The sequence below is a fragment of the Scyliorhinus canicula genome, chromosome 20, assembly GCF_902713615.1.
Source record: "Scyliorhinus canicula chromosome 20, sScyCan1.1, whole genome shotgun sequence".
Lineage (NCBI taxonomy): Eukaryota > Metazoa > Chordata > Chondrichthyes > Carcharhiniformes > Scyliorhinidae > Scyliorhinus > Scyliorhinus canicula.
Genome location: NC_052165.1, coordinates 34,692,110 through 34,707,085, shown reverse-complemented (window position 1 = coordinate 34,707,085; position 14,976 = coordinate 34,692,110). Strand labels below are relative to the sequence as shown.

Genomic DNA, 14,976 nt, shown 5'->3' with positions numbered 1-14,976 from the left:
GAACCCCCTCCCACCCCGATTGGAGCTCCCCTGAGGAGGCATTGCCCTTTGGGGAAAATCTGAAATGAGACCTTGCCTGCAAGATTCTTGGTTTTTGACTCTCACGGGATGTTGCTCCCACGTTTCTATTTGCACCTCTCATTTACCGTGGGTGTGAAATCCTGCCCTGTGTTTTTCACATGTTTTATGTGAACACTTCTGCTCATTAGTTTAAAAAATGTGGGACAACATGCCTTTAACCAGCAGTCAAGAATCATCTAATCAAGGAATGAAGAATATATTTACTTTCCAATTCGTCTTGGAAAGGCTGCCATCATGAGGAGGGGTATGTTGGATGATCAATGATGGGGTGGCCTTGTCAAAGGAAGATAGAGGGCAGGATTTGCCGAACCCCCCGCCGGGTCGGAGAATCGCCGGGGGGGAGAATCGCCGGGGGGATGGCGTGAATCCCGCTCCGACGCCGGCTGCCAAATTCTCCAGCCCCGGTTTTTTCGTGGGGATCGCGCCGCGTTGGTCGGGGGCCGTTGGCAGTGGCCCCCCCCCCCCGGCGATTCTCCGGTCCCCGATGGGCCAGTCCCGCCGGCGTAGATTAGTCCAGGTCCGTACCGGCGGGACCTGGCTCTGAGGCCGGCCTGCGGAGTCCTCGGGTGGGCGCGGGGGGATCCGGCCCCTGGGGGCCCCCATGGTGGCCTGGCCCGCGATCGGGGCCCACCGATCTGCGGGCAGGCCTGTGCCGTGGGGGCACTCTTTCCCTCCGCGCCGGCCTGTGTAAAGCTCCTCCATGGCCGGCGCGGAGAGGAAATCCCCTGCACATGTGCAGGAATCACGCCAGCGGTCCTGGGAACCTGCTGCCGCTCTTGTGCATGCGCCAATTCGCGCCGTCCGGCAGAGGCCCTTCGGCGCCAATTGGCGCGGCACCAACCACTCCAGCGCCGGCCTAGCCCCCGAAGGTGTGGAGGCCGGCACGGCTCGCCTCACTGGATACTGGAGAATCCCGGCCTTAGTGTTCAATCGATCAGTGTTTGACTATGTCTGGTAACTGATCTATTCTTACTGTGCTTGATTGGTTCAGCTTGGGTGTGGACTCAGAGCAAAGTAAACAGACACCACGAACCTACTAAAAAGCAAGAGTTGGTGCAGACATTTTCTGATTGCAGAGTTATTTTAAAAGTCTTGTACATAAACCTGTTGCACATTTAGCGACGTGTGTCTCAGATTGCTCCAAGATATATCGGCAATCCAACAGCAACAGTTCACATGATGAAACCTCTGGTAATACATCTGCCTGGATTCATCAATCCGACCCTTGACCGGCATTGCAGCTGGCCAATCTTATTGCCACTTTGACTGGCAAGGTGCCACTGGAGTCACAGCTGGTGCACACGGTTCACCAGCATACCCTTAATGTGGCTGGCAGACTATTGTGCAGTGGACCTCCCACCGCCATTTTAGGTACATGCTACTGAACCCAGGGCCATCCTCTGAGTTAGGCACGATCCAATTTCCAGGCCATTAAATTGCTTACCTGCGGATGGGCTTTTTTTCACCTGCCCCCTGTGATCACTCTTTGTGAACAGAGTGGAATAATAGAGAGCTGAGGAAAACACCCACATCACCGAGTATAAGGAAACAGCTTCCAGTATTTCTCTACTCCCTCATTAGTCCTTCACCACTTGGTTAGAAGCCAGAAGTTGGACAGCCCTGATTACTGGTGCTGTCCACCACCTGTACTATTATCACAGCGTCACTAATTGATAACGACAGTATCCACAGGCAGGATATTAGCTTTTAGATAGTCTGGCTCAGCACTGGGAGTGTTTTCAGAAGGAAACTAATTCAAATGTGGATTGAATTGCTAGCAAAGTGATTGCCCCTGACTCACCATATTATCTGGTTTGTGCTGTACAATATCCTTGTAATCTGAAATAGTTCACACCAGTGACAGCTTATTAAGGCTCCAAGTGTTGGTTAGGTAAGAGACGTTGCAGAGCTGGGGAATGGACTATTTGATGCAATAAAGTCAATCTAGTAATGAATGTTATTCTTGTCAGCTCTGAGTGCAGAATTAGACTCGGAAAGAACAAATAGTTTCAGCCAGAAGTGCCACTGACTCCCCCGGAGGTCCCCCCCCCCCCCCCCCCCCCCAGCATCACAGATGCCAGTCCTGAGCAATTTGATTCATTTCACATGAAGTGCTGGATGCTGCAAAGGCTCTAGGCCCTGACAATATTCCAGCAATAGTATTGAAGACTTGGGGTCTAAAACGATCTGTGCCCTTAGTCAAGCTGTCCGAGTGCAGCCACGACATTGGCATCTATCTACATCTGTGTTACTCGGCAAAGTGGAAAGTTGCCCTGGTATATTGTCCACACAAAAAGCAGGACAAATCCAACCCAGCCAATTACCGCCCCATCAGTCCACTCTCAAACAGCAGAAAAACGATAAAAGGTGTCATCGACAGTGCTATCAAGTGGTACTTAGTCAGCAATAACCTGCTCACTGATGCTCAGTTTGGATTATGCCAAATCTCATTACGGCCTTGATCCAAAAATGGATAAAAGAGCTGAACTTAAGAGGTGAGGTAAGAGTGAATGCCCTTGATATCAAGGCATCATCCAGGAGCCCTAGCAACACCTGAACCAATGGGAATTGGGGGAATATCCTCCACTGGCTGGAGTCACACACACAGCACAAAGGAAGATGGTTGTGGCGGTGGTTAGTAGAGGCCAATAACTTCAGCTCCAATACCTGTCATGGGCCCATTTTAGGTAAGCACTTAACCTAGCTGCTTTGTTAGTAATCTTCCCTCCATCATAAGGTCAGAAGTAGGGATGTTAGCTGTCTAATGTGCAGTTTTTGCCTCACATACTGAATCAATCCGTGCCCATTTACAGCAAGACCTGGGCAACATTCAGACTTGGGCTGATAAGTGGCAAGTAGCATTTACATCCTGTACAGCACAAAAAGTGGCCCTTTGGCCCATCATGTCTGCGCCAGCCATCAAGCACCTATCTACTCTAGTCCCATTTTCCAGCACTTGGTCCATAGCCCTGTATGCTATGGCATTTCAAGTGCTCATCTAAATACTTCTCAAATGTTGTGAGGTTTTCTGCCTCTACCACCCTTTAGGGTGTGAGTTCCAGATTCCCACCACCCTCTGGGGTGACAATGACCATTTTCAACAAAAGAATCTAAGCGCCTCCCCTTGACATCAATGGCCTTGTCATCCTCAAATCCCCCTCCATCAACTTCCTGGGACCAAAAACTTAATTGAACCAGCTATATAAATATTGTTGCTATGAGACCAGGTCAGAGGCTGGACATTCTTCCCCAGGTAACTCACTTCCTGACTCCTGAAAGCCTGTCTACCATTTACAAGCAAGCGTACCACTTACCTGGATGAGTGCAGCTCCCCCTATACTCAAGACGCTCCACAACATTTAGGATAAAGCAGTCTTCTTGATTTGAATCCCACCCATTAGTTTATAAGTTCACTCTCTCCACCACCAGTGTCTGCAGGGTGTAGCATCTGTAAGATGCATTGCAGCAACTCAGCTAGATTTCTTCAGCAGCATCTCCCAAACCTGCAACTTCTATCCTTCGGAAAGACAAGTGCAGCAAACACATGGGAACACCACTGCCTCCAAGTCCACAAGGGCAGACCCCTTCCTGACTTGGAAATAGTTTGCATTTTGATCATTGTTGCTGGGTCAAAATCCTGGAACGCCCTCTGTAACAGCACTGTGGGTGTAGCTTCAACATGGAGTCTGTAGTTATTCAAGGGACGGCCCATCGTCACCGTTTCAAGGGCATTTAGAAATGTGCAATAAGCGCTGGCAGTGCCAATGTCATCTCCATCCCGTGAATGAATAACAAAACCTGAAGGAATCCTCTGAAGCATATTGAGCTTACACAGAACAATGCAACACTGAACATCACAGAAGGTGCTCTGATCAGATCAATTTAAAATCAATGTGGTTCAGCACCATTTGAGTATGAGTTACTAATGTAGCAAACAACATTGTTTTCCACTAAGGTCTGGTCAATGGAGAGAAGTTAAGTGAAACAAAACAGCAGCTGCTTAACCAGCGTGGTTAACTCTGAACTGTCCAAGGGCAATTACGGATGGGCAACAAATGCTGGCTTTTCTAGGGGTGCCCACATCCCATCAAAGAATAAATAATAATAAGAAAATAATAAATAATTAATCAGCCTTCACTAATACTACAGGCACAAATGGATTGATTGAACAGGGTACAATGCTATGGTTTTCATGTCTATTCGCAGGAACGGTTCCGATTATTTAACCAACTTTGATGCTATTTGAAAGAACAAAATGGATCCAGTTCCATGGGGGACATCGGGACCCAGCTGAAGTACATTTTTCTGCCTTGTTTTCCAATCCCTCCATGGCCTCATACCCTCCTCCCCCCACCTCCCCCACCTGCAACCTCCTCCAGTCCCAACAACCCTCCGAGATCTCTACACTTGCACGTCCCTGAGTTCCATCACTCCACCGTAGGTGGCTGTGATTTCAGCTCCCTAGGTCCCAAGACCTGGAAATTCCTACCCTGAACCCAACCGGCTCCCTCTCTCCTCCTTTATGATGCTGTTTAAAACCTATCTTGTACACAGAGCCTTGGCCCATTGGTCCTAATATCTCCTTATGTGACTCGGTGTTACACTTTGGCTAATGACGGTCCTATAAAGCAACATGGGATGTTTTACCGTGTGAAAGGTGCTCAATAGATGCAGCTGGAATAAGTGGCACACCTTCCACTTGAACAAGAGGCTTCCAGTTGTTTTCTTCTGTTCAGCAATTCTTTGCATCTGAAAATAGAAACAACGAGAAGTATGTATTTTATGTGAACATGTGGGTGTCCCTCTGCTGTGTTCCCCTTAAAGAGACAATCACCAGAGTCAGCCTGGAATTTTGTTCTCAAGTCCTAGAGTGGGACTTGAACCCAGCCCTCAGAGGCAAGAATACAGACACTGAGGCACAGCTAACAAAATGAAGGATTCACTAAAAGTGAAAGAGAGTGACCAGTCAATTGTTTTCTTCTATTCAGCAATTCTTTGCATCTGAAAAAAGAAACGATGATAAGTATGTATTTTGTGTGAACATGTGAAATTAATGGGCTGAAAAAGTCCAGCTTCACCATCAAACTTGCCTGCACTCATTGTGGCTGGAATATTGCGATCAATCCCTTTCTTCCCTTTCTCAGCACAGTAAGAAGTCTTACAACACCAGGTTAAAGTCCAACAGGTTTGATCAGACTTTAACCTGGTGTTGTAAGACTTCTTACTGTGCTCACCCCAGTCCAACGCCGGCATCTCCACATCATGGTTCCCTTTCTGAAGAATTCCTCTCCAACCTCTTGAGATCAAAACCAATCCAGGAGCTCACATGGACTGTGTCATCACGAACACATTCAACAGAATATACCTGTAAACAGATTCTGTTGGGTTCCCATGCTTTTGCGCGCCATTAACTTTTATTCGGTTTAAATGAAGCTTCATAGTGCCACAGGTAGCATTGAGAAGCAGCATCAAAGACACATTGGGCATGATTTTCCCACCCCTGCGCGGTGTGTTTTCTAGTGCCGGAGGCGGCTCGCCATTGACAGCCAACGGGATCTTCGGTTCCCACCAAAGTGTACCCCATTTTGCATGGCTGGCCTGTCCTGCCCGGGGAGGGGAGGGGCGTGGGGGGCAGTGAGAGGTCACCTTCAACGGGACTGGACGACCCCCATCGGCAGGAAGGGCCGGAAAATCTTGCTTGTAATCTTATCCGTGCACGTCATAAAGTCAGCAGCAATAATGTAGCACCTTTAACGTCATTGAACGTTCCAAGGCACATTACAGGAGCAATCTTTAAATAGAATTTGATAGTCAATCACAGAAGGGACAGATGACCGAAAGGTGATAAAAGAGGTTAGCTCTAATAAACGATTCAAAAGAGGAGCGAGGAAAGGAGCCAGGGGAGAGGTTTAGGGGAGGATATTTCCGAGCTGGAGCCCAGATAGCTCGAGGTTCGGACACCAACACTGGAGGGAAGGAAATCAGAGACGACGAAGACCAGAATTAGTCAAAAGGGCCATTAGCCATTGGTTATAGGAAGTGGAATTTTCCTTTTAAAAAGTTTGACTTAAAACTGGCAAAATGTGTTGGTCCAGCGCAGCTCATCTGTCACTGTCCTAAATTGAAATCTGAATTGGAATTGTCCCTGGGGTGGTGAATTTCCAAAATTGTTTAGTTATTCCCCGTTAAAGCAGTTCAGGAATATATTTTAGTGACAATGTTTTTTGTCAAAGTGATAAGTTTTGGAATGCAATTGTTTCGCTATAACTTACCCATATGTGCTTCACCCTATCAGACATTATAAAGTTAATTTTTTTAAATAAATGAGATAAAGAGGATTGTTGTGTCTACAGAAACAAACGGCCAACTTCCATTGATTACATGTCCTCGGCATTCAATCAGAATAGATTTCTTACCAGTCCCGAAAACTGGCCATTGGCCCAAGGTAGATGTTTCGAACTGTACAATGCAGGGTATTTTGTGTATCTATCCAAATATATTAATGACCGGAAAGAGTAAGTAGGTAATAATTTAATCAAAGATTCCAATTGTCCTCGAGAACTGAGAGAACACTTTGAGCTACTTATGGGCATCGCAGTAAATAAATTACTGCCTTATTACCCAAACTATGGGCAGCATTTTACACTGGTGGGACTTTATGGTGTGGACTGTTGAACGGCTCGCTGCATTTAACGGTCCAGCCACCACCGCGACAGGGCCGTAAAATTCAGCCATATATTTTGTAACTGAGTTGACCATTAATTCTTGGGGTGGAATTTTCCAGCCGGTCTGCGGCGTTTTTTCCAACGGCGAAGGGGCTCACCATTGGCCGCCAATGGGATCTTCCGGTCCGGCCAAAGTCTATGGCGTGATGCATGTGCTGTCCTTCCTGCCGCCAAGGGAACCCGTTATGGGGGTCGGGAAGGGAGGGGGGGGGGGGGGGGGGTCGCATTCGGAGGGACTGGAAAATCCGCCGGCAGGACGGGTCAGGATCCTGTCCTATTATAGCAATGCGTTTGGTGTCAGCTTAGGTCCTGAGATAGACGTCTTCAATTCAGGATTGAATTCCAAAATGGGCAAGGCTGGATTGAACTAGATCTACTGGGGCAATTGTGGTCTTTTAACGATAAATTTGAGGATTCGTTTTTACATTGAGAGGCCACTGATTAAGTTGAAGCATCTGAATTGAATCTTCAACTGCAAAATTGCTTGGGATCATAGAGCATGGTTACATTATATTCTAAATTTACATTATATACATTTACATTTTATGCATTTCCATATATTCACATCATATTCATTTCCATATATTTACATTTACATTATAAACTACATTGACATTATAAATTACATTTACATTATTTGTATTTACATTTTACAGTTACATTATATAGTTGAAATTTTCAACAATCCAGCTCCTGCATCAGTAATTTCAGAAGGGAAGAGAGAGCCACATCGTTCTTTGGGACTTGTTTGACAGAAACTTTGGAGTACATAACAAAAAACACTAGAAACCCATTTAAAACGGCCCAGAACAGCTTCCGTTACCTGGGGATCCAAATAGCTAGAGACTGGACACAGGTCCACAAGTGGAACCTGACCAGCCTGGTAGAGGAAGTAAGAAAAGACCTTCAACGGTGGGGCTCACACCCACTCTCCCTGACGTAAAGAGTGCAGACGATCAAGATGAATGTACTGCCAAGGTTCCTCTTCCTGTTTAGATCCATCCCGATCTTCATCTCCAAGGCCTTTTACCAAAACGTAGACAGTCTAATCATGCCGTTTGTGTGGAAGGGTAAGAACCGAGAATTCCCAAACCGACACTGCAAAGAGAAAAAGTCAAAGGGGGCCTGGCTCTACCGAACCTACAATACTACCACTGGGCAGCAATGGCAGAAAAAGTGAGGGGATGGGTACAAGAACCCGACACAGATTGGGTACAAATGGAGGAGGCATCCTGTAAAGGAACGACCCTCTGGGCCCTGGTCACAGCAGCACTCCCATCCTCCTCAACAAGATACACAACAAGCCCAGTGATAGCGGCCACGCTGAGAATGTGGACCCAGTTGAGACAACACTTCGGGATAACCAAAATGTCCCCCGTGGCCCCCATTTGCGGCAATCACAGATTCCCCCAGCTATGCTAGATACCACCTTCAAAAGATGGAGGCAGGAAGGGGGCACACTGACGGTTGGGGTCTTCTACGTAAGGGCGCAGGCTGCGACACTGGACGAACTGACGAGGAAGTAGAAACGAGCAAAACGACAGGAATTGAGACAGCTCCAAATAAAACACTTCCTCCACAAAGAGACAGTAGGGTACCCTAGGATCCCAGAAAATACACTACTAAAGGACCTGAGAGGCACAAGCAGCAAGAAGGGAGAAAAATATACTGACAGCTACTGGACAGAGCTCGAACACCACTGGACGAGACCAAACACAAATGGGAGGATGAGCTGGGACAGAGGTAGGATGGGGACTCTGGAGCGAAGCACTGAGCAGGGCGAACTCCACCTCCTGCACAAGCTAAGCCAAATGCAGCTCAAAGTGCTGCACAGAGCGCACCTGACCAGAACCCGAATGAGCAGATTCTTCCCGTAGGTGGAGGACAAATGTGAACGGTGCCAGAGGGGCCCGGCCAACCACACCCACATGTTTTGGGCTTGCCCCAAGCTTGCTGGGTTCTGGACAGCCTTCTCCGAGGCAATGTCCAAGGTTGTGGGGGTGAGGGTGATGCCATGGCCAATAGTGGCAATCTTCGGGGTATCGGAGCAGCCAGAGCTACACATATAGAAGGGGCCAATGCCCTAGCTTTCGCTTCCCTGATCGCACGCCGGAGAATCCTGCTCGGCTGGCGATCGGCAGCACCACCCAAAGCTGCAGACTGGCTCGCTGACCTCTCAGAATTTCTCCACCTGGAGAGGATTAAGTACGTCATCCGAGGGTCAGGGAAAGGCTTCCCGGATACTTGGGGGCAGTTTGTCGGCCAGTTCCAAAACCTGTTTGAGGCCAGCAACGAGGAGTAAGCCAGGGAAAAAAAAAAACAAAGGATGAAGAACCAAAGGACTGCGCAACCCCGGGGGGGGGGGGGGGGGGGGGGGGGGGGGCGGAAGGAAGGTGGGGAAACCACAAAAGATGAGGAAGGGTGCTGAAGCCAATAGGAGGGGTGGGGGGTGAGGAAGGGGGAGTGCGGGAGAATCAATCATAGACCGATCCCGACGGCAACGAAATGTACATACCGTTAGTTAAACGAAGGACAAAATAAACCTCTCTATAAAATAAAGTAAATTAGCGCGGTAAAGAAAATGTAATTTATATACACAACGACTGTTTAGAAATATGAGAAAAAGCAATAAAAAGATTTTTTTTTAAAACACAAGAAAAACTTACCCATGCACAAAATAGGTAAAGAAAATGCCTTCAAATGGGTCCCCTTTCAAGTACTGTACCATTCATGTCCACAGGTGTAGCTCCAGCTCTGGGCATATTTGCTTGATGTTGCTATATTCTTGGCTATTCCATTATCACATCCAGACATGCTGAGGTACCATGTGATCTTCTTTTTCAATCCATTTATCTTGTATTCTCCAAACTCCCTGCAAAAATGAATGACATGTTGTAATTTTTAAAAAATACTAGCTTGTAAGTATGGAAGGCTTGAAATGAAGCAATGCCAAGTTAAAGTAATTATTTTTATTTTGCATTCTGCTTATTTTCTCTTTCCAAACTGCTGCCGGTTCTATCAGTGCAAGGTGTCACATCTGGAGCTTATTAACATGGTGCAGTTCTGTCTCACAGACCAACACTCTCAGCAGCTCTGCCTAACAGGCTTATAATGAGTTCTGTGGAAACCCATGTAAAACATGAAAGGAAATCACATGGAAATTGGTTCATGCTGACTTTACATTACAACTACCTACTGGGACAGTAGCATCAACATTCTCAACAAATAGGGCCTTGTGACTGCCCTGGCCATTCAACGCCAGACCAGAAACCAAGGGAGAACCACATGTATACAGGCGAAACGGATACGCCAAGGCACTGCCTGCTGCGTATGACTACCAATATGCTTTTCTTTCTACTAATTAAAGACTAGTTTACTGAATATTCAGCCGCTTTCAATTAGCAAGAAGCCATGGTAGCATAGGGACAAATGTCAGCCGTGGTTCTCTGGGTGTCACTAATTGTTTCTGAGTCAGAAGATCATGAGTTCAAGCCCAACTTCAGAAGCTTGAGCGCACAATCCATGCTGATGCTCCATCAGAGGGGGTGCTGAACTGTCAGCGAGGCCGTTTTTCCAATGAAATGTTAAATGTAAAAGATCCTGCTGCATTATTTTGAAGTGGAGTTATCCCCGGTGCTCTGGCCTATGTTTACCCTCCTTGAAACCCAACTCTTTGATCCAACAAAAGGTCATCCTCCCTCTGCATCTTCTTCTTAGGTTCAGCATCCACTTCAGTCTGCCCACATCACTGAGAAGTACCTGAGGTCATTGTTCTGCATTAAAAGAGTATCGGCATGCAAGTTAATTTTATAACAACAGCATTAGGAGCATTCCCTTCATAAATTGACTCTCCCACAAAGCAGATAGAGAAACTCAGAATGGCGAGGAGTTTAGATCTCGGGCGGAATTCTCTGCCACACCACACCAGTTTTCTGGTGGGGTGCGCCCCCCCCCCCCCCCCCCCCCCCCCCCCACCGGCAGCGGGATTCTCTATCCCACGCGCCCCCGCCGGCAACGGGATTCTCCATCCCGCCAACCGGCCAATGGGATTATCCACTGTGGGCAGCCCTACACTGTCGAAAAAAATCCCCGGGTGTGGGTGTGCTGTCGGTACAACGGAGAATCCAAGTAACTACTTTGTTCTGAAGGATTTTTTAATACTCTTTCATGGGATGTGCCCATCCTTACCTAATTGCCCATGAACTGAGTGGTTTGCTGGGCCAATTCAGATTTAAGGATCCAGTCAGTGTCAAGTTAATATGTAGGCCAGACCAGGTAAGGATGGCAGATTTCTTTCTCTAAAGGGCATTTGTGAACCAAATGGGGTTTTACAACAATCAATGATAATTTCATGGTCATGGAGGCTGGCTTTCAATTCCAATTTTAAAAAAAATTGTTAATTGAATTGATTAATTAATTGAATTTAAATTCCACCTATTGCCAAAGTGGGATTTGAATCCATGTTCTCAGAGCATTAACATGGGCCTTAAATTACCAGATTAGTGATGCTATGCCTACAATCTCCCCTGGACACTACATACTGCGGTTAAGAGTTTTTGTATTTGCTCTCGCAACCCAGGATTTCAACCTTGAAAAGTGTGGTTAAATCTAATTGACTCTACACCAATTGGGTAGTTATTGTGGTCGGTGTGTGAAGCCCTTTCTTATGATGAGTTGATCTCTCTGAATAATAATAGCTGAAGTCAATTTCCTCAGGGGATTTCAATATGGAGGCAGCCATTGTGTGCTTGCTGTTCAGAGCAAGTTTCAGGGTATATCCCAGTGCGTCTCGTATTTTGGGAGAGACAGTTCAATCATGGCACAGCCTAGTGCCAGTGAAAGTGGCATGAAAGCAAACCACAGGCCACAGGTCTTTCAGGAAATTTGGATGCCAAGACCTTCTGGAGTGTTCTATAAACAGGAGAAACATTCCTGTACATCTTCAGTTTTGCCCCTTAGATATCCAGAACCAGGGCTGGAATACAGCACCATGCTCTTCAGTGCACAACTGCATTGGGGAACCTAACCAGTCGAGCGAACCAGGAAATAAGGCAGTGGGTCATGAGAATTCCTCCCACTCACGTCTTTTACAGCCATCTACTTGGAACTTGGACTCCACTGGCACAGGTTAAGCTCGGTCGCCAAAGGGCAACAATCATGCACAAAGGGGCAGAGAGTTGGCAAGTTGGCATTGAGCCACTTCCTCCTGCACCGTGGATCTTAGGGTTCCAAAGTCAGGAACATCCACCCTATTCAAGAATCTAAACAGCAACTCACCTTTAAAGGCAAAGGCTATGGGGATACGGCAGGAGAGTGGGGTTTATATACCAGTTCAGCCATGGTCAAGTAGGCTCGAGGGGCCAAATGGTCTCCTCCTGCCCCTGTTTTCTATGAGCTGATCCCTATTCTGAGCACGAGCTGCCAGACCTGACTTGCATTTCAGCTGTTCAATGCTGAAAAAAGGAGGAGGTAGCAAAGATTGACTAAAACAAATGGGAGAAGAGCAAACTGTTACATTACACATTCACTTAACTGATATTTTCCTGTATTTCGTATTTTTATGCACTGCAGATCTCCAAAAGAAGTTGCAGTAAAGTTACCTCATAATTTTGTGTCATCTGTGTACATACTTGTTCTTAATTCTTTAATGTGATTTATTTCAGTATCAGTTCTCAAGCACCGAACTCACACATCAGATAAGGCGAAACCGAATCGCTCAGACGTGTCAAGCCAACAACGCCAGAAGTCGTAAAAGGCGGGTTTTGACCTCAGACGACCTGAAACATTTAGTTGTGGATGAAGACCATGAGATGATCTACTGCTATGTGCCCAAAGTGGCCTGTACAAACTGGAAGAGGGTCATGATGGTTCTCACAGGGAGAGGCAAGTACACCGACCCCATGGAAATCCCTGCAAATGAGGCCCATGTGTCGTCAAACCTCAAGACACTCAATCAGTACAGCATCCCAGAGATTAACCACCGCTTGAAAAACTACTTGAAGTTCATGTTTGTACGCGAGCCTTTTGAGAGGCTGGTGTCGGCGTATAGAAACAAGTTCACCAGGAGGTACAACACATCCTTTCACAAGCGGTACGGGACCAAGATCGTCCGGCGGCAGCGGAAGAACGCAACGCAGGCCGCCTTGCTCAACGGCGACGATGTAAAGTTCAAGGAGTTTGTGGGCTACCTCGTCGACCCCCACACGCAGAAAGAGGAACCCTTCAACGAGCACTGGGAGACGGTGTCTTCGCTGTGCCATCCGTGCCACATCCACTACAACCTTATTGGGAAGTATGAAACGCTACAAGAGGATGCAAACTATATTCTGCATCTGGCTGGAGTGAGAGACTACATCAAATTCCCCACCTATGCCAAATCCACCAGAACTACAGATGAAATGACAGCCCAGTTTTTCCAAAACATCAGCGCTGCCTTCCAGACAAAACTGTTCAATCTCTACAAATTAGATTTTGTAATGTTTAACTATTCCATGCCAAGCTACCTGAAGCTGGCATGAGGGTGGCCTGTTTGGTTTATTTAAGTCCTTTTTTGTTATAATTGCATTTTCTTTTGTTTGTTTTGTAATTGTAATGAAGATTTTCAGCGATGCTGCGAGCAGCAAAATTTGGAAATTATTTAATTAACTTTGTATGGAAGAGCAGCTCTCTCAGCAGAGCTGGGGAACCATGGCTTGTTTGAAAGATTCCTTTTACTAGCATACTCTGCTATAATGAATAGGCCTGTGGTTCATTTTGTGTAAGGTAAGAGATTTTGCATCACCTGCCGGGGAGGTGGCTTGAAATCGGAGTCTTCGTGTCCAGGGTTTAGTTTGGAACGCTGTTAATATCTCACCCTTTTAAAAAAAAAGCACATGTATCCCTTGATTTGACTGTAAATTGACTGCGAGTCAAAAAGGAGTCTCGTGTGGCACTTGCCATATTATTGTACAATCAGCATTTTATCAATTAGTTTCCAAGTATTCCAGTGATTTAAAGAGTGATTACAGTTTGTCTTTCTTCCAAGAAAGCTAACACGAGACTTCTGCCATCTGATGCCAAGACCAAGGTTGATTGACAATTTCGCTACCATCAGTGGGGTCACTTTTGTGTACCTCTTTCACAAAGAGGGTTCCCCAACTTGCCCAGGGCCGGCATTTACTGCCCTCAGCGGCTATCGGAAAACTGGGCAGGTTTGCCTGGGATTTTCCAATATGACTGCAGGCAGCCAAAAGCTTCCCTCCCACCTCCCACTAGACACCAAAGCCCTGCTGGATAGTTTTGCCTTGGAGGAGGAGAGAAAAAGAGTGGGTGTTGTTTTTTCTTCCCCCCCCCCCCCCCCCCCCCCCGCATGGTTCTGTGGAAAGCCCCGAAACGAAAAAGCTGAGAGTCGTGTTGTGCAACTGTAAAGCTGGTGCTCGATTGTGTGTACATCGTTAAATTCAACCGCTAGTTGAGAATTCAAGAGTGGAGAATTGTTTTAAGATTAAAATGACCTTTCTTTCAAACTGTGAAGCACGTTTTACAAAATTACATAGAATACTGGAGAAGTGAAATATTCAAATGCATCGCTGCCTTCATCCCTGAACTTTCACCAAAGTCCGCAACCCAGCACTGCTGCCATAATGAACTGTGAAAATGATGTTTGAATAGGTTTAAACAATCAGATGAAAATTCTGAGGCATTTGATCTGCTCAAAAAAGAAGACATGCGTATGTTAATGATGGTACTGATGTGTTCTTTATTCTTGGGCTTATGGACGTCAATGGCAAGGCCAGTGTTTGTTCGCCAACCCAATTTCCCCTGGAGAAGATAGAGGCGCAGTGAAGGTGCTCGCACAGTGCTGTTAGGTAGGCAGTTCCAAAATGTTGACCCTCAACAGTAAAGGTTATTGTGGGTGCAATAGGGATGGTATGTGACTTGGGGACAGTGGTGTTTGCTTGCACCTGATGTCCTCGTCCTTCTGGATGGTGAAGGTGACAGGATTGGGAAGTTGCCACAGCTCACTAACTGTTCCATACAGTCAGCTGCACAGAGAAACAAGGACTCAAATTCTAACTATAGAGTTTCTATGGAGATCTCCCTCTATTGCACCAGCGGAAACTCAGCCATATCTCTGTCCTTTCCATTAGAAGGGAGATTGGGAGAATTGGTCATTCCAAGCGCTGATGCA

At 46.6% G+C, this 14,976-nt stretch overlaps 1 protein-coding gene across 2 annotated transcripts in view; it reads left to right on the top strand.

Annotated features, from left to right (window-relative positions):
* chst11 (carbohydrate (chondroitin 4) sulfotransferase 11) overlaps window positions 1–14,079 on the top strand; it is a 243,637-nt gene extending 229,558 nt beyond the window's left edge. For both annotated transcript variants that reach the window (XM_038780802.1, XM_038780801.1), the window contains exon 3: window positions 12,470–14,079. In XM_038780802.1, coding sequence (XP_038636730.1) covers window positions 12,470–13,324 — 855 coding nt within the window. In that variant the 3' untranslated portion in view covers window positions 13,325–14,079. The remainder of the gene's footprint in view (window positions 1–12,469) is intronic.
* Window positions 14,080–14,976: the final 897 nt, after the last annotated feature.